This window comes from Phyllobates terribilis, unplaced genomic scaffold (assembly GCF_046119375.1).
Source record: "Phyllobates terribilis strain yellow unplaced genomic scaffold, ASM4611937v1 Scaffold_2__4_contigs__length_985480577, whole genome shotgun sequence".
NCBI classification, from domain to species: Eukaryota; Metazoa; Chordata; class Amphibia; order Anura; family Dendrobatidae; genus Phyllobates; species Phyllobates terribilis.
The window spans coordinates 216179830-216198446 of record NW_027362762.1 but is presented as its reverse complement, the minus strand read 5'-3'; the positions used below and the strand labels follow the sequence as shown (position 1 = coordinate 216198446).

Genomic DNA, 18617 nt, shown 5'->3' with positions numbered 1-18617 from the left:
TGCCACCCTCTGGCACGCCCATAATGGCGTCCGCTCTGGCAAGGCGGGAAATCCTTGGAAATGGCGGGAACCGCTTCCCAGTGGCGGGAAACTCTGCAGATGGCGGGAAAAAGCTGTTTATGGCGGACAACCGGCGGGAATCGACTGGTGATGGAGTCCGATGGCGGGGACCCTCCGGAACCGGCAGGAGACTTCTTTTTGAGGTAAACTCGCACTTTTCTTCAGGCACGCAGTACCCGGGTGCTGCGGGCACGTAATCCTGCCGACTACGCCAAAGTTGACGCGCCCCCTGGGCCATATTCTTTAGGGGGAATATCCGGAGCCGGATCAGATGGGAGTTGTAGTCTTCCGAGTGGCTGTGACCCGGTCCGTGCCCAGGGTGTCAAACTCAGTTGTATGTGGCAGTCCTACAGATGTTAATAAGTTCTTAATGTCGACTACGCCACCCGTTGTATTGCGGTCACTACGGCCGCCGCTGCATCAGGGTCCGCTGAGGCTGATGGTGTAGGTGCAGCTTTGGTGATATAACCCCCAACGGGTGGGGTATAGCCTCAGGGGGATCAGGTGCAGAGGATGGGGGTTGTGGTGATGCAGTGTAGACGGCAATCAGAGACAGAGTCGGGTTATGCAGTTTAGGATGTTTACTCACTGCTGATGTTCCGGTCACTCCAGCTTCGAGTGACCTCCCGAGCCGTGCTGCGTCCACCAGGTTCTGGATCCAGCCAACCCCCAAATAAGTCCGGAGCGTGACCCTGAGCTCTCCTTCTGTCCTTTCTCTGGCCGTCCCCACTATTGATCCACCCAGGTCCAGCTCCCTCGGGCCTTCTGTTGGGAGACCCTTGGCCTTGGGTTCCCTGACCCTCCACGTGGTATGCCTTCATGGTGGATGTGGTGGGTGGCGTGGCAGACGCTGCCCACGGCCTCCGGTCTCTGGCTGGGGTGTGTTTTTGCCCCCACCAGCTTGGGTTCCGGTACCCTGATGCCGACTCTTCACCCGTGGATTTAATTTGGGTTCTTAGAGTCCTCTCTTCTGTTTCCCCCTCTGGGTCTCTCTTTCTCCTCTCTCACTCTGGGTCTCTCTTCTCCTCTGCTCGCTGACTTTCTCTCTGCAACTGACCCTGTTCTTAGTTGGTGCCCACCTTATATATCCCTCTATGTGTGAGCTCAGGTGACCAGCACCCAATGAGCTCCTATCTTTACCCAGGCTGCTCCCCCTATCTGCCCCTACACTACTTGGGATGTACCACCCCCCTCCCACTCCAGCCAGGAACAGACTCGGTCGTACCTGCACATTTCTAAGTGGGAGTACCGTCGGCCTGCTCCTCGGAAATGGGATGTGTGTAGTGCATGCAGCCTACCGAGCTCAGTTCCACACTCCTTCCTTACCCGGGAGTGGAATATCACACCTCTGGGTTGAGGTGCAATACCCCTGTAGCAGCCGAATCCTCAGGGTGCTACACATATACATATAGGCGCACACACACATTAGACATGGACTTACCCTCTCTGCAGATGATTCCACATGATGCATTTCTCTGGTGCAGCCTCCAATCTCCCAGGTCCCGACAGCAGAGTGTTCTTGCAAATTGCAGTGCTGAAGTCAGGAGGGGAAGAGCGGAGCAGTAAGATACCTACAGAGCAGGGGAGGCAGGGAGAGCAGGGGCCATGCTGGAGCAGCTCCTCTGCTGGAACTACTGGTGGGAGCTGGTGGGCGGAGCCTCATCTTCTGCACTTACAGAGACCATGAGGCATCGTCTGCGCGGCCGGACAGGACACAGTGCAGCAAGAGGTGAAGAGGTGGGTCCTGATTCCGGCCCAGAGAACCTCTGGAGGTCTGAACGAGCCGGTTTGTTTTCCACAGTATCTGCAACCTAAGGATGAAAACATTTCAGTAAAATTTAAGGGTGGTTGTCAAAAACTTGTCTAACAGCGAGAATTGTTATAGAGTAATATAAGAAACATTACTGACCGGTTAAATCCCACTGTTGTCCTGCTCCAGAGTACCTCAACCGACTTGCAAGGAAGACATAATGCCCAGTGGTCTCATGACTGCCGCTGTCAATAACTGGTTCCAGTGGTGACACTTGTGTCTACAGCATGTGATCGCTGAGGCATGTGATTGGCTGCTGCGATCATGTGACCAATGGATGTGATGTAATTCATACTTACCAATGTTTATGAGAGAAATTTAGGGACATTTAAGCCCAGCCCCTGGAATCACATATGAGCAAAATCAAATGGCCACTGTAGGGCTTGCTTTTGTCTTATTTATAGTGAGATTGACTGCTGACGATGTTGGAACTCGCACAACAATCGCTGCACTTCTTCGTCTCCTCCTCCTTTTAGGGCGGCTCCAGGGCGGCTGGCTGACGGACCCTCCCAGGGACATCCCATCCGGGGTGATGGACACTACCCCGCGGACAGTCTCTAATGAAGGGGGCGGTCTGCTCTCTTGGCGCCATTGGGGAGCCCGGCCCACGATGGGAGGTGTTGAAGCGCTGTCCTTTCTGCACATTATGGCGTCCGTTCTTCTTGGGCGGGCGCCATTTTAAGTGAAAAACGACAGTCCGTGGAAAAAGACGCGCAGTACCCGGTAGCAATGGGCAATCTTCTCCGTTGCTGCGGGCACGAGATCCTGCCGACTACGCCAGTGATGTGACGCTCGCAGCCCTGCCCTGGGAAGAGATGGGGGGTTACTCGGAGCCGGGTCAGATGTTGAGGGGGATGCAGCCGTGGCCTGGACCCGTTCCGTGCCCAGGGCCGTCACATTAAAAAGGATGTAAGGGCTTTCAGGGTTGAGTGGTATTATCGACTACGCCACCTGTGGTGTCTGGTGATGCACCACCAGCTCTGCTAGCAGTCCTCTGAGGCTGGATGTAGTGGCAGCAGGCGATGTTATAACTCCCCACAGGCGGAGCTGGACCTCAGGGCAGATGTGACAGGAGGATGGAGAGAGTAGTCCTGGGTCACTCAGGTGCAGTGTGGTACACTGTGTAATAAAGAGTCCGGAGGCCATAGGGATAGTCTTCCAGGGTTTTTACTCACAGTTCTTTTAGCACAGCCGCAAGGCTTCTCCCTGCTCCTCACGGATCACTGCGGCCACCAGGGATGAGGGCTCAGCGCACCCAGGTGCTTCAGGTGCCTGGATCAGGACCCTCAGAGTGTTCCTAACATTCCCCTTTGAACCTCTCCTGTCCATGTGCGTGCAAAGGCTGGGTCTCCCTCTGGACTATGCACAGATATAGGGTAAAGCGGCAATTCCGGTTCGCCCGTCACCCGACGGGATCCACTGTAGCCTACCGGGCTTCTCTGACAGAGACGTGAAGTGGCAAAGTCAGATGTCGGGGGCCGGTACCCCTCTTGTAGCAGGAGTCCCTCTGGCAGGGCCAGAATGGAGAGTACAGGTGGCGTACTCCGCTCCGTCCGTGCTCCCTGGGATCCTTTTGCCTGTGGAGCTGTCACTATAGCTCCCGACCTTCTTAAGCAAGGGAACTTAACCAGGGTAGAGACACTGTTAACTCATACCCGCTCCTCGTGTTAAGGTCAGAGCACGAGGACCATGCATCTTCAGCACCCTGCAGGCTCCTACACAAGGCCACTGCCAGCTGTGAAGATCACACTCCAAAGAACAGGAGCCAAGAACTAGGAATCAAAAACCTTGTGCTTAAGATGGCTGGCTATTATATATGAAACTATGTGTGTAACTAAAAGTGTGTTCTACCCTTCACCCACTACATGGTTCCCCTAACTTTCGGTTCCCCCCACTCGTGATCCTGCTGAGGCAGCACTATGGTGCATACTTGCCTCCCATAGGTCAGGATTGTGTAGTGTTGAATGTAGATTCAGGGTCCTGACCAGTGCACCTTCCTTACCTGGGTGAGGAGACACTACACCTGCTGACTGGCTGCAGTATCCCCCCTTGTGGCGACCGAAGCCTCTGGGGCGCCACACATTTATAAGGCAAGAAATCCCACTTATTAAACCTGACAGGGTACACCTCTGGTGACTACCTCTTGAAGCTCATCAAGAGAATGCCAAGAGTGTGCAAAGGAGTCATCAAAGCAAAAGGTGGCTACTTTGAAGAACCTAGAATATAAGACATATTTTCAGTTGTTTCACACTTTTTTGTTAAGTATATAATTCCACATGTGTTAATTCATAGTTTTGATGCCTTCAGTTTGAATGTACAATTTTCATAGTCATGAAAATACAGAAAAATCTTTAAATGAGAAGGTGTGTCCAAACTTTCGGTCTGTACTGTATATATATATTTATACACACATATGCAAACACATATATGCACACGCACACACATATGCACACACACATATATACACACACATATGCATATACATATATGCGCACACACACATTAGACATGGACTTACCCTCTCTGCAGATGATTCCACATGATGCATTTCTCTGGTACAGCCTCCCATCTCCCAGGTCCCGACAGCAGAGTGTTCTTGCAAATTGCAGTGCTGAAGTCAGGAGGGGAAGAGCGGAGCAGTAAGATACCTACAGAGCAGGGGAGGCAGGGAGAGCAGGGGCCATGCTGGAGCAGCCCCTCTGCTGGAACTACTGGTGGGAGCTGGTGGGCGGAGCCTCATCTTCTGCACTTACAGAGACCATGAGGCATCGTCTGCGCGGCCGGACAGGACACAGTGCAGCAAGAGGTGAAGAGGTGGGTCCTGATTCCGGCCCAGAGAACCTCTGGAGGTCTGAACGAGCCGGTTTGTTTTCCACAGTATCTGCAACCTAAGGATGAAAACATTTCAGTAAAATTTAAGGGTGGTTGTCAAAAACTTGTCTAACAGCGAGAATTGTTATAGAGTAATATAAGAAACATTACTGACCGGTTAAATCCCACTGTTGTCCTGCTCCAGAGTACCTCAACCGACTTGCAAGGAAGACATAATGCCCAGTGGTCTCATGACTGCCGCTGTCAATAACTGGTTCCAGTGGTGACACTTGTGTCTACAGCATGTGATCGCTGAGGCATGTGATTGGCTGCTGCGATCATGTGACCAATGGATGTGATGTAATTCATACTTACCAATGTTTATGAGAGAAATTTAGGGACATTTAAGCCCAGCCCCTGGAATCACATATGAGCAAAATCAAATGGCCACTGTAGGGCTTGCTTTTGTCTTATTTATAGTGAGATTGACTGCTGACGATGCTGGAACTCGCACAACAATCGCTGCACTTCTTCGTCTCCTCCTCCTTTTAGGGCGGCTCCAGGGCGGCTGGCTGACGGACCCTCCCAGGGACATCCCATCCGGGGTGATGGACACTACCCCGCGGACAGTCTCTAATGAAGGGGGCGGTCTGCTCTCTTGGCGCCATTGGGGAGCCCGGCCCACGATGGGAGGTGTTGAAGCGCTGTCCTTTCTGCACATTATGGCGTCCGTTCTTCTTGGGCGGGCGCCATTTTAAGTGAAAAACGACAGTCCGTGGAAAAAGACGCGCAGTACCCGGTAGCAATGGGCAATCTTCTCCGTTGCTGCGGGCACGAGATCCTGCCGACTACGCCAGTGATGTGACGCTCGCAGCCCTGCCCTGGGAAGAGATGGGGGGGTACTCGGAGCCGGGTCAGATGTTGAGGGGGATGCAGCCGTGGCCTGGACCCGTTCCGTGCCCAGGGCCGTCACATTAAAAAGGATGTAAGGGCTTTCAGGGTTGAGTGGTATTATCGACTACGCCACCTGTGGTGTCTGGTGATGCACCACCAGCTCTGCTAGCAGTCCTCTGAGGCTGGATGTAGTGGCAGCAGGCGATGTTATAACTCCCCACAGGCGGAGCTGGACCTCAGGGCAGATGTGACAGGAGGATGGAGAGAGTAGTCCTGGGTCACTCAGGTGCAGTGTGGTACAGTGTGTAATAAAGAGTCCGGAGGCCATAGGGATAGTCTTCCAGGGTTTTTACTCACAGTTCTTTTAGCACAGCCGCAAGGCTTCTCCCTGCTCCTCACGGATCACTGCGGCCACCAGGGATGAGGGCTCAGCGCACCCAGGTGCTTCAGGTGCCTGGATCAGGACCCTCAGAGTGTTCCTAACATTCCCCTTTGAACCTCTCCTGTCCATGTGCGTGCAAAGGCTGGGTCTCCCTCTGGACTATGCACAGATATAGGGTAAAGCGGCAATTCCGGTTCGCCCGTCACCCGACGGGATCCACTGTAGCCTACCGGGCTTCTCTGACAGAGACGTGAAGTGGCAAAGTCAGATGTCGGGGGCCGGTACCCCTCTTGCAGCAGGAGTCCCTCTGGCAGGGCCAGAATGGAGAGTACAGGTGGCGTACTCCGCTCCGTCCGTGCTCCCTGGGATCCTTTTGCCTGTGGAGCTGTCACTATAGTTCCCGACCTTCTTAAGCAAGGGAACTTGACCAGGGTAGAGACACTGTTAACTCATACCCGCTCCTCGTGTTAAGGTCAGAGCACGAGGACCATGCATCTTCAGCACCCTGCAGGCTCCTACACAAGGCCACTGCCAGCTGTGAAGATCACACTCCAAAGAACAGGAGCCAAGAACTAGGAATCAAAAACCTTGTGCTTAAGATGGCTGGCTATTATATATGAAACTATGTGTGTAACTAAAAGTGTGTTCTACCCTTCACCCACTACATGGTTCCCCTAACTTTTGGTTCCCCCCACTCGTGATCCTGCTGAGGCAGCACTATGGTGCATACTTGCCTCCCATAGGTCAGGATTGTGTAGTGTTGAATGTAGATTCAGGGTCCTGACCAGTGCACCTTCCTTACCTGGGTGAGGAGACACTACACCTGCTGACTGGCTGCAGTATCCCCCCTTGTGGCGACCGAAGCCTCTGGGGCGCCACACATTTATAAGGCAAGAAATCCCACTTATTAAACCTGACAGGGTACACCTCCGGTGACTACCTCTTGAAGCTCATCAAGAGAATGCCAAGAGTGTGCAAAGGAGTCATCAAAGCAAAAGGTGGCTACTTTGAAGAACCTAGAATATAAGACATATTTTCAGTTGTTTCACACTTTTTTGTTAAGTATATAATTCCACATGTGTTAATTCATAGTTTTGATGCCTTCAGTTTGAATGTACAATTTTCATAGTCATGAAAATACAGAAAAATCTTTAAATGAGAAGGTGTGTCCAAACTTTCGGTCTGTACTGTATATATATATTTATACACACATATGCACACACATATATGCACACGCACACACATATGCACACACACATATATACACACACATATGCATATACATATATGCGCACACACACATTAGACATGGACTTACCCTCTCTGCAGATGATTCCACATGATGCATTTCTCTGGTGCAGCCTCCCATCTCCCAGGTCCCGACAGCAGAGTGTTCTTGCAAATTGCAGTGCTGAAGTCAGGAGGGGAAGAGCGGAGCAGTAAGATACCTACAGAGCAGGGGAGGCAGGGAGAGCAGGGGCCATGCTGGAGCAGCCCCTCTGCTGGAACTACTGGTGGGAGCTGGTGGGCGGAGCCTCATCTTCTGCACTTACAGAGACCATGAGGCATCGTCTGCGCGGCCGGACAGGACACAGTGCAGCAAGAGGTGAAGAGGTGGGTCCTGATTCCGGCCCAGAGAACCTCTGGAGGTTCTGAACGAGCCGGTTTGTTTTCCACAGTATCTGCATCCTAAGGATGAAAACATTTCAGTAAAATTTAAGGGTGGTTGTCAAAAACTTGTCTAACAGCGAGAATTGTTATAGAGTAATATAAGAAACATTACTGACCGGTTAAATCCCACTGTTGTCCTGCTCCAGAGTACCTCAACCGACTTGCAAGGAAGACATAATGACCAGTGGTCTCATGACTGCCGCTGTCAATAAGTGGTTGCAGTGGTGACACTTGTGTCTACAGCATGTGATCGCTGAGGCATGTGATTGGCTGCTGCGATCATGTGACCAATGGATGTGATGTAATTCATACTTACCAATGTTTATGAGAGAAATTTAGGGACATTTAAGCCCAGCCCCTGGAATCACATATGAGCACAATCAAATGGCCACTGTAGGGCTTGCTTTTGTCTTATTTATAGTGAGATTGACTGCTGACAGCTACGCACCATAACGGCTGGAGGTGGCACCAGAAGAGAGAGTAATTAAAAGTAATGTTTCGTTTATTATTTTGTAACAATGCTTACAGCTGTACAACTTTTTGAAAATTTTGTACAATTCCTTTTAAATTAGACATTAAGTCACAATAGCAGAAGTTGCTTTCTAACAGGCAGCACGATGGCTCAGTGGTTAGCACTGCAGCCTTGCAACGCTGGGGCCCTGGGTTCAAATCCCATCAAGTACAATATCTGCAAGGAGTTTGTATGTTGTCTGTGGGTTTCCTCTGACTCTCCAAAGCCATACTGATAGGGAGGTTAAATTGTGGTCCCCAGTAGGGAGACTGGTGATTAGATCTGTAAAACGATGTGGAATATGATGGTGCAATGTAAGTAAAATAAATGTAGACATGGGCCCATGTACTGTGGTTTGTTGCAAAGCTCAGTGGTGTAACGACAGAGCTTGAGACCAGGCCCGTGTGGTTGAGAGGCTCCCAGTGCCAGCACAAACTTCAACTGGATGTGCTTCCTCACATTCAGTTGAAGTGTATTGCAGTGCAGAGACCTGTCAGGCATATATATATATACACACTGCTCAAAAAAATAAAGGGAACACTTAAACAACAGAATATAACTCCAAGTATATCAAAGTTATGTGAAAACAAACTGTCCACTTAGGAAGCAACACTGATTGATAATCAATTTCACATGCTGTTGTGCAAAATGGAATAGACAATAAATGGAAATTATTGGCAATTATCAATACACACTCAATAAAGGAGTGGTTCTGCAGGTGGGGACCACAGACCACATCTCAGTACCAATGCTTTCTGGCTGATGTTTTGGTCACTTTTGAATGTTGGTTGTGCTTTCACACTCGTGGTAGCATGAGATGGACTCTACAACCCACAGATGTTGCTCAGGTAGTGCAGCTCATCCAGGATGGCACATCAATGCGAGCTGTGGCAAGAAGGCGAGCTGTGGCAAGAAGGTTTGCTGTGTCTGTCAGCGTAGTGTCCAGAGGCTGGAGGCGCTACCAGGAGACAGGCCAGTACACCAGGAGACGTGGAGGGGGCCGTAGGAGGGCAACAACCCAGCAGCAGGACTGCTACCTCCGCCTTTGTGCAAGGAGGAACAGGAGGAGCACTGCCAGAGCCCTGCAAAATGACCTCCAGCAGGCCACAAATGTGCATGCGTCTGCACAAACGGTTAGAAACCGACTCCATGAGGGTGGTATGAGGGCCCGACGTCCACAGATGGGGGTTGTGCTCACAACCCAACACCGTGCAGGACGTTTGGCATTTGCCACAGAACACCAGGATTGGCAAAGTCGCCACTGGCGCCCTGTGCTTTTCACAGATGAAAGCAGGTTCACACTGAGCACATGTGACAGACGTGACAGAGTCTGGAGACGCCGTGGAGAGCGATCTGCTGCCTGCAACATCCTTCAGCATGACTGGTTTGGCAGTGGGTCAGTAATGGTGTGGGGTGGCATTTCTTTGGAGGGCCACACAGCCCTCCATGTGCTCGCCAGAGGTAGCCTGACTGCCATTAGGTACCGAGATGAGATCCTCAGACCCCCTGTGAGACCATATGCTGGTGCGTTGGCCCTGGGTTCCTCCTAATGCATGACAATACCAGACCTCATGTGGCTGAAGTGTATCAGCAGTTCTTGCAAGATGAAGGCATTGACGCTATGGACTGGCCCGCCCGTTCCCCAGACCTGAATCCGATTGAGCACATCTGGGACATCATGTCTCGCTCCATCCACCAACGTCACGTTGCACCACAGACTGTCCAGGGGTTGGCGGATGTTTTAGTCCAGGTCTGGGAGGAGATCCCACAGGAGACCATCCGCAACCTCATCAGGAGCATGCCCAGGCATTGTAGGGAGGTCATACAGGCACGTGGAGGCCACACACAATACTGAGCCTCATTTTGACTTGTTTTAACGACATTACATCAAAGTTGAATCTGCCTGTAGTGTGTTTTTCCACTTTAATTTTGGAGGTGACTCCAAATCCAGGCCTCCATTGGTTAATAAATTTGATTTCTATTGATGATTTTTGTGTGATTTTGTTGTCAGCACATTCAACTTTGTACAGAACAAAGTATTCAATGAGAATATTTCATTCATTCAGATCTAGGATGTGTTATTTGAGTGTTCCCTTTATTTTTTTGAGCAGTGTATATATACCAGTCGTCAGGATATACCAGGAGGGGGGGCGGGGGCCCCGCTCCAAATCTTGCACCGGGGCCCATTGGACTCTAGTTACACCGCTGGAGAAGCGAAATAAGATATCAGACTATAGTCACAATGGAGGCATCTGTCTTTCTATAGAAATATTAACTTTCTAAGGCTATGTGCCCACGATGCAGAAATGCTCAGGATTTTTTCCTGAGCATTTCTGCATCTCCCTGGCAGAAAAAACGCATGCGGATTGTACATGTGGATTGTACATGCGGATTGTACATGCGGATTGTACATGCGTTTTTCCTGCCAGGGACAAGCGGATGTGAAGCGTTCTTCACTTGCATTTCCGCATGCGGGTTGACAAGCGCTTTCCAAGCGATTTTAGCATCATTTGGAAAGTGCTTGTCAACTTGGTCACACTATATAAATCCATGCAAACAGCATGGATTTATATACTGTGACCGATAGAATGGTAAAAAATAAAAAAATAAATATATACTTACCCTCTGATGGCCCCCGGTGTCCTGCTTCCCTCCGTTCTTCCTTGCCGGCAGTGGTACACTGAAGGACCTGCCTATGTCAGCGTCACGTGACCCGTCACATGACTATGACGTCAGCGCAGGTCCTTCAGTCCATCGCGAACTGCCGGCATGCGAGGAGGAGCGCACCGCGGGGCCGCCAGTAGGTAAGTATATATTTATTTTTTATTTTATTAGTTTTTTTTACAGTTTTCTATACTACCCAGGTCCGGAGGACAGTCTCCTCTTCTTCAAACACGGGTACCATCCACACATTGAAACGCATGGATTCCGCATGTACAGATGCAGTGATGCGGAATCCATGCGTTCCAATGCAAGTCAATGGCGGCGAAAACGCAGCGCTTCCGCAAAATAATTGGTAGTGCTGCGTTTTTTCCGCAATGATAATCCACAGTGGAAATTTCCGTAGCATGTGCACAGCACATGCGGATTATCATTGGGGAACATGCGTTTTTTAAGCGTTTCTGCAGCGTTTTTGCCGCTGTGGAAACGCTTAAAAAATGCATCGTGGGCACACAGCCTAAAGGCCATTTCTTGGGGGACTTTAGGCTGCAGTTAGAATACTGCAAAGTCTGAAGTATTTATACTCCTTGTCAACCACTGTCTAGTTTAATTTAAAGGTGCAATATCAGATTTAATAGAAATAATATGAAGCTCTTTTGTAAAATATAAAAATATATATTATAGAAAAAAGTAACAGCTGGAAGTCTATGAGACTATGTTCACATGCAGCATTTTTTGCTTTTTTTTCTGCAGCAAAACGCCCTTTTTTCAACATTTTCAAGGCAATTTCGAAGTGTTTTTTTGGGTGTGGATTACATGTGCGTTTTAGCTACAGTACATGTTTCATCAAGTTAGTTTTAATCACCAAAAACGCATAAAAACGCTGCAAAAAACACTGCAGTTTTTTACTTTCTCATTGCTTTTTATAGGTGAAAAAAATGCAGTAAAAATGCTGAAAGAATTGACATGTTGCAGATATAAAAAACACTGCAGTTTTCGCATTCACTGAGGGGGGAAAAAACAAGCATGTGCATGACATGTCTGAAATCTCATAGCTTTTGCTAGTACTGTAATAAGCAGCTTTTAATTTAAAAAATGCTGCAAAAATTACAAAAACAAAAAACACAATGTTTGAACCTATTCTAAGAGGGAAGCTGTGTGGTATCTCTAGACCAGAGAACTCAAATACAGAGAGGGACAAAATTTAAGCTTGGACAAAGTTGTGGGTGAACCTTGATATTTAAAAGAAAAAAAAGTCTACAATTGAGGAAGTATTTCTTTATCATCAAATATAACGATGAGCCTTTTCATATGGAAACAAACTTAAAGGGGTTTTCCCACAAACAAAGCACATTTTAATTAATAGATCTTAGCATATTGGAATAATATAATATGTTAAGAGCGGTATAAAGCAGATGGTCCAATGGCCTAATTTAAAAAATTAATGAAGGTTAAAAAACCTTGAATAATGCAGATATAAAGTATGATAACAACAAAAGTGCCCCACATACACTGTAAGACACCCCCACAGTGAATTCCTCCACAGCACCCTCCACATGCATGGTATGATGACCCTACTGTACCCCCCTCCCCTGGCAAAGTATGGTGACCCCATCACAGTATGATTCCCCAACTGTAATCCCCACACAGCCCTCCATACAGTATAATGGGCCCCACATAGTCCTCTATACAGTATGTTGGGCCCCACATAGTCCTCCATACAGTATAATGGGCCCCACATAGTCCTCCATACAGTACAATGGGCCCCACGTAGTCCCCCATACAGTATAATGGTCCCCACAAAAAAAAATATAAAAAACCCACACTTCAATTCTCCTCGTTTCCCCACTTAACCTGTCTTTGCAGCACATGTTCTGATCCTCTGCACAGCAGGCGCGTTGTAATGACGTCATCGCGCCCGCTGCGCTGAGACGTCAGACGCAACGGGAGAATGATGGCAGAGGGAACGTCAGCTGACGTTCCCTCCTCCATCATTGCTTTCAATGGTATAGGCATCCAGAATGCCGAAACAGTTGAAAGTTCAATGTCGGGTAAGGGGCCCACCCAGCATCGCGGCCAAATATACTCACCCTGCAGGCAAGATTTGGCCCACGGGCCAGAGTTTGACATTTGAGCCCTGGACAGAGCTCGTCTTGGGTCTGCAGCCTGTGCTATTGTGTAATTACAGAGGATGTATTTTCTGTCGTTACTCAGAAATGCAACTCACCCTAATAACTTAGGAGACCAAAGTTTACACCCTCCATCACACATCAGGATTATATAGTCAATTATGATTGGATTATTTGGGGTCATTAAAGGGATTGGTTTGTGGAACAATGAAAGAAATGCACGGCCAACCCTTTCTATGCCTAAACTTTTGGCAGAATAAATGCTGATTTATAAAGCGTATCATACTCGTGCATATTTATTATTGGTATATATATCAGCTTTTGAACATTGCTAAAAACACCATCAGCAACATAGTGCAGGGGATAGTAAATGTCAAGTGTCCTGTTCTTCATATAACTACTATCAAAACCTGTGTATATTTTTATTAGGCTGGAAAGGCACCTTGCTAGGAGTCTCCATGGCCACAGTGAACGCAATGATATCAGAGTATGGGAGTGATGTGAAGGACATCCTAGTAGTCCTGGGCCCTTCTGTTGGACCTTGCTGCTTTACATTAATACAAGAGGAAGCCAAGGCCTTTTATGACATTGACCGCTATTGTGTCCGGCAATTTGAGTCCCCCAATCCATATGTTGATATTAGAAGAGCAACACGGTAAGTCAGTCCTTGTTTCATGTATTCACATTAATCACATTGTTTAGAGAAAGGTGATTTTCCTTAAAGGGAATTTGTCAGCAGGTTTTTGCTATTTAATCTGAGAGCAGCACGACATATGACAGAGACCCTGATTCCAGCAATGTGTCACTTACTGGACTTTGTTTTACTGTTTCAATAAAATCAGCAGGAGATTATCACTACTGGACTAGTTGTCTCATGCCATGTAGTCCTCCTGCTCTGTATAACCCCGCCCCCACCATTGACTGGCAGCTTTCTGCTAATGTACAGTGCACACAGAAGGCTGCCACTCAATAGTGTGAGCTCAGAATTCAGAGAGCTGCTAGATCTGCAGAGAAAACAGTAATTTTATCAAAACTCCAACAAGCAGTTCTGAAATATCACTGGAATTAGGGTCTCTGCCCCTACGGCATGATTACATAACAAAAAAAAAACTGGTGACAGATTCCCTTTATCAGTGATATTAGTTTTCATTAGCTGAATTACAAAATAGTCATAAATAATCCAGATTCTACATCAGATTCTAAAATATACGGCCGAGGTTGTAAGATCTGCTTAGAAATGCTTTTAGAGAAGAATGCCTCAGCCCTCACTTAATTCCAGTGGAGCATGTCACAGGTTCTTTTTCTGCATATCTCCATATGAAATGAATGTGGATAGGTATCGGTCCTGCTCATCATTATGGGAGCCTTATCACATGGAATTGGTGGCTTCAGCTGCCTTTTAACTAAGGTATATGGGGGTTTTAGAGTCAGTGGAGCCCAGCACACGTTTATAATTCCCATGAAAATGTAGAATGATGCCAACCTTATCCTGGATCCCTGTATAATGTAATGATATACAGTGCTGGCCAAAAGTATTGGCACCCCAGCAATTCTGTCAGATAATACTCAGTTTATTCCTGAAAATGATTGCAATCACAAATTCTTTGGTATTATTATCTTCATTTAATTTGTCTTCAATGAAAAAAACACAAAAAGAATTGTCCTAAAGCCAAATTGGATATAATTCCACACCAAACCTAAAAAAGGGGGTGGACAAAAGTATTGTCACCCTTTGAAAAATCATGTGATGCTTCTCTAATTCGTGTAATTAACAACACTTGTAACTTACCTGTGACACCTAACAGGTGTTGGCAATAACTAAATCACACTTGCAGCCAGTTAACATGGATTAAAGTTGACTCAACCTCTGTCCTGTGTCCTTGTGTGTACCACATTGAGCATGGAGAAACAAAAGAAGACCAAAGAACTGTCTGAGGACTTGAGAAACCAAATTGTGAGGAAGCATGAGCAATCTCAAGGCTACAAGTCCATCTCCAAAGACCTGAATGTTCCTGTGTCTTCCGTGCGCAGTGTCATCAAGAAGTTTAAAGCCGATGGCACTGTGGCTAACCTCCCTAGATGTGGACGGAAAAGAAAAATTGATGAGAGATTTCAACGCAAGATTGTGCGGATGGTGGATAAAGAACCTCGACTAACATCCAAACAAGTTCAAGCTGCCCTGCAGTCCGAGGGTACAATAGTGTCAACCCGTACTATCCGTCGATGTCTGAATGAAAAGGGACTGTATGGTAGGATACCCAGGAAGACCCCACTTCTTACCCCGAGACAGAAAAAAGCCAGGCTAGAGTTTGCCAAAACTTACCTGTGAAAGCCTAAAACGTTTTGGAAGAATGTTCTCTGGTCAGATGAGACAAAAGTAGAGCTTTTTGGGAAAAAGCATCAACATAGAGTGTACAGGAAAAAAAAGAGGCATTCAAAGAAAAGAACACGATCCCTACAGTCAAACATGGCGGAGGTTCCCTGATGTTTTGGGGTTGCTTTGCTGCCTCTGGCACTGGACTGCTTGACCGTGTGCATGGCATTATGAAGTCTGAAGACTACCAACAAATTTTGCAGCATAATGTAGGGCCCAGTGTGAGAAAGCTGGGTCTCCCTCAGAGGTCATGGGTCTTCCAGCAGGACAATGACCCAAAACACACTTCCGAAAGCACTATAAAATGGTTTTAGAGAAAGCACTGGAGACTTCTAAGGTGGCCAGCAATGAGTCCAGACCTGAATCCCATAGAACACCTGTGGAGAGATCTCAAAATGGCAGTTTGGAGAAGGCACCCTTCAAATATCAGGGACCTGGAGTAGTTTGCCAAAGAAGAATGGTCTACAATTCCAGCAGAGCATTGTAAGAAACTCATTGATGGTTACCGGAAGCGGTTGTTCGCAGTTATTTTGGCTAAAGGTTGTGCAACCAAGTATTAGGCTGAGGGTGCCAATACTTTTGTCTGGCCCTTTTTTGGAGTTTTGTGTGAAATGATCAATGATTTGATTTTTGCTTCATTCTCTTTTGTGTTTTTTCCTTGCAAGCAAGTTAAATGAAGAGAATAATACCAAAGAATTTGTGATTGCAATCATTTTCAGGAAGAAACTGAGTATTATCTGACAGAATTGCAGGGGTGCCAATACTTTTGGCCAGCACTGTATTATACACCAGCAGGGGCACTTGGGCACTTGTACAAGGAAAGGAATGACCAATAATTTATTACTGCTTTATTCGGATAGCTGTATTAGTAGGAAATACATTAGGAATGTTTCTGTATTTTACATTGACAAGTTTAAGCACACTTCATGACAGATACCTTCAGTGTCAGAAAACTGCTGTAAATGGGTCATGTACTAGAGGGGAGGATTCAGAACGCTATATTTTTAGCTGGTGTCAATAATTCATGTCCAAAGTTCTCCAGGGAAAAATGTTTTATTTAGCTAGGAGAACATTGTGAAGTCTTCTGTGCTCAAAATTAAATTAATGTTTCACTTTCCTGTGCCTACTACATCATGCTTTGTCCTTGAAGTTATTGCTGAACATGTTATAAAATAGATTTTTTAGGTTTGATGTAGTTCAGATAAGACATATTGGATGAGCTGGTCCTTCATTGTGCTGATTGGTGACGTTGCCGTAAGTTGTTCCTGCACCGAACAAATAATCATGGTCTGTCCTGAAATTCCTTTAAAAGAGCCATGTTAAGTGTGTCAGATGGGTTTTTAAACTAAAGCCAAATAGATAAAGGGGTTGTCTGTCTGGGACATTTATGGCATATTCTATTGATATGGCATATTTATAGCATAGTGATAGAATATGCCATAAATGGCCAAGCAGCAAGAAGTTTGATCTGCATCTGTCTCAGGAACGGGACTCCATCATGGAATGAGATGTTCGCCATATGCCCAGCAATTTTTAGCGCCACCATAGAAGAGAAGGCACAGAGCCGCACATGCGCTGTTTTGTGCAAAGTGCTCTATGTTCTGCTCATGTCTTCTGCGATTGGCATCATTATGCTACTAGAGCACAATTTCAGGGCTAACTGACCAATACGTAGTACACAGAAGCAATAAAATAGCAAGTACTTATTTGCGAAATGTGGAGGGGCTAATAATGGGGCAACCAAACAACGTCACTTCTGTGGTGAGAGGTGGCTTACAGTCATTTTCTTTCAAGTCTTATACATACTGATCATCTTTAAAGTAAAGCTAATATAAAGTGAATAGTCTGGTTCATCTGATTTTGTTTCTTCTATTTTTCTTTCTTGAAGGATCCTACTGGAACGTGGTGGTATTTTACCACAGAATATTCAGGATGATACCATAGAAGACAAGAGTCAAAATATCACACTCTGCACCTCCTGCCACCCGGACAAATTTTTTTCCCATGTTCGGGATGGGAATAATTTTGGCACACAAATCTGTTTCATATCTATTAAGTAGTGGCTGTCTCACATATTCAGAAGGACTAAAGTAATACAATTTCATTATAAGCTAAATGCTACAGGGCAGCACGGTGGCTCAGTGGTTAGAACTGCAGCCTTGCAGCACTGGGGTCCTGGGTTCATATCCCACAAAGGACAACATCTGCAAGGAGGTTGTATGTTCTCCTCGTGTTTATCTGGGTTTCCTCTTGGTTATCTGGTTTCCTCCCACATTCCAAAGACTTATTGATAGGGGATCAGAGCCCCAATGGGACAGTGCCCATAATATCTGTAAAGTGCTGTGGAATTAATGGTGCTATATAAGTGAGTAAAATAAAATAAATCAATAAAAAAAACATATATTATGAATCCTGTGTGTGCACAGTGTACTTCCATTAATGTATATACATTAATATATATATCATTATAAAGATATACAGTACAGACCAAAAGTTTGGACACACCTTCTCATTTAAAGATTTTTCTGCATTTTCATGACTATGAAAATTGTACATTCACACTGAAGGCATCAAAACTATGAATTAACACATGTGGAATTATATACTTAACAAAAAAGTGTGAAACAGCTGAAAATATGTCTTATATTCTAGGTTCTTCAAAGCAGCCACCTTTTGCTTTGATGACTGCTTTGCACACTCTTGGCATTCTCTTGATGAGCTTCAAGAGGTAGTCACTGGAAATGGTCTTCCAACAATCTTGAAGGAGTTCCCAGAGATGCTTAGCACTTGTTGGCCCTTTTGCCTTCACTCTGCGGTCCAGCTCACCCCAAACCATCTCAATATGGTTCAGGTCTGGTGACCGTGGAGGCCAGGTCATCTGGCGTAGCACCCCATCACTCTCCTTCTTGGTCAAATAGCCCTTACACAGCCTTGAGGTGTGTTTGGGGTCATTGTCCTGTTGAAAAATAAATGATGGTCCAACTAAATGCAAACCGGATGGAATAGCATGCCGCTGCAAGATGCTCTGGTAGCCATGCTGGTTCAGTATGCCTTCAATTTTGAATAAATCCCCAACAGTGTCACCAGCAAAGCACCTCCACACCATCACAGCTCCTCCTCCATGCTTCACGGTGGGAACCAGGCATGTAGAGTCCATCCGTTCACCTTTTCTGCGTCGCACAAAGACACGGTGGTTGGAACCAAAGATCTCAAATTTGGACTCATCAGACCAAAGCACAGATTTCCACTGGTCTAATGTCCATTCCTTGTGTTCTTTACCCCAAACAAGTCTCTTCTGCTTGTTGCCTGTCCTT

The 18617-nt window shown here is 46.7% G+C and overlaps 1 protein-coding gene across 3 annotated transcripts in view; it reads left to right on the top strand.

The window, feature by feature from the left end:
• LACC1 (laccase domain containing 1) overlaps positions 1–17700 on the top strand; it is a 54565-nt gene extending 36865 nt beyond the window's left edge. For all 3 annotated transcript variants that reach the window (XM_073670288.1, XM_073670290.1, XM_073670294.1), the window contains 2 exons: positions 13359–13584; positions 17192–17700. In XM_073670288.1, coding sequence (XP_073526389.1) covers positions 13359–13584; positions 17192–17363 — 398 coding nt within the window. In that variant the 3' untranslated portion in view covers positions 17364–17700. The remainder of the gene's footprint in view (positions 1–13358; positions 13585–17191) is intronic.
• The last annotated feature ends 917 nt before the right edge of the window (positions 17701–18617 follow it).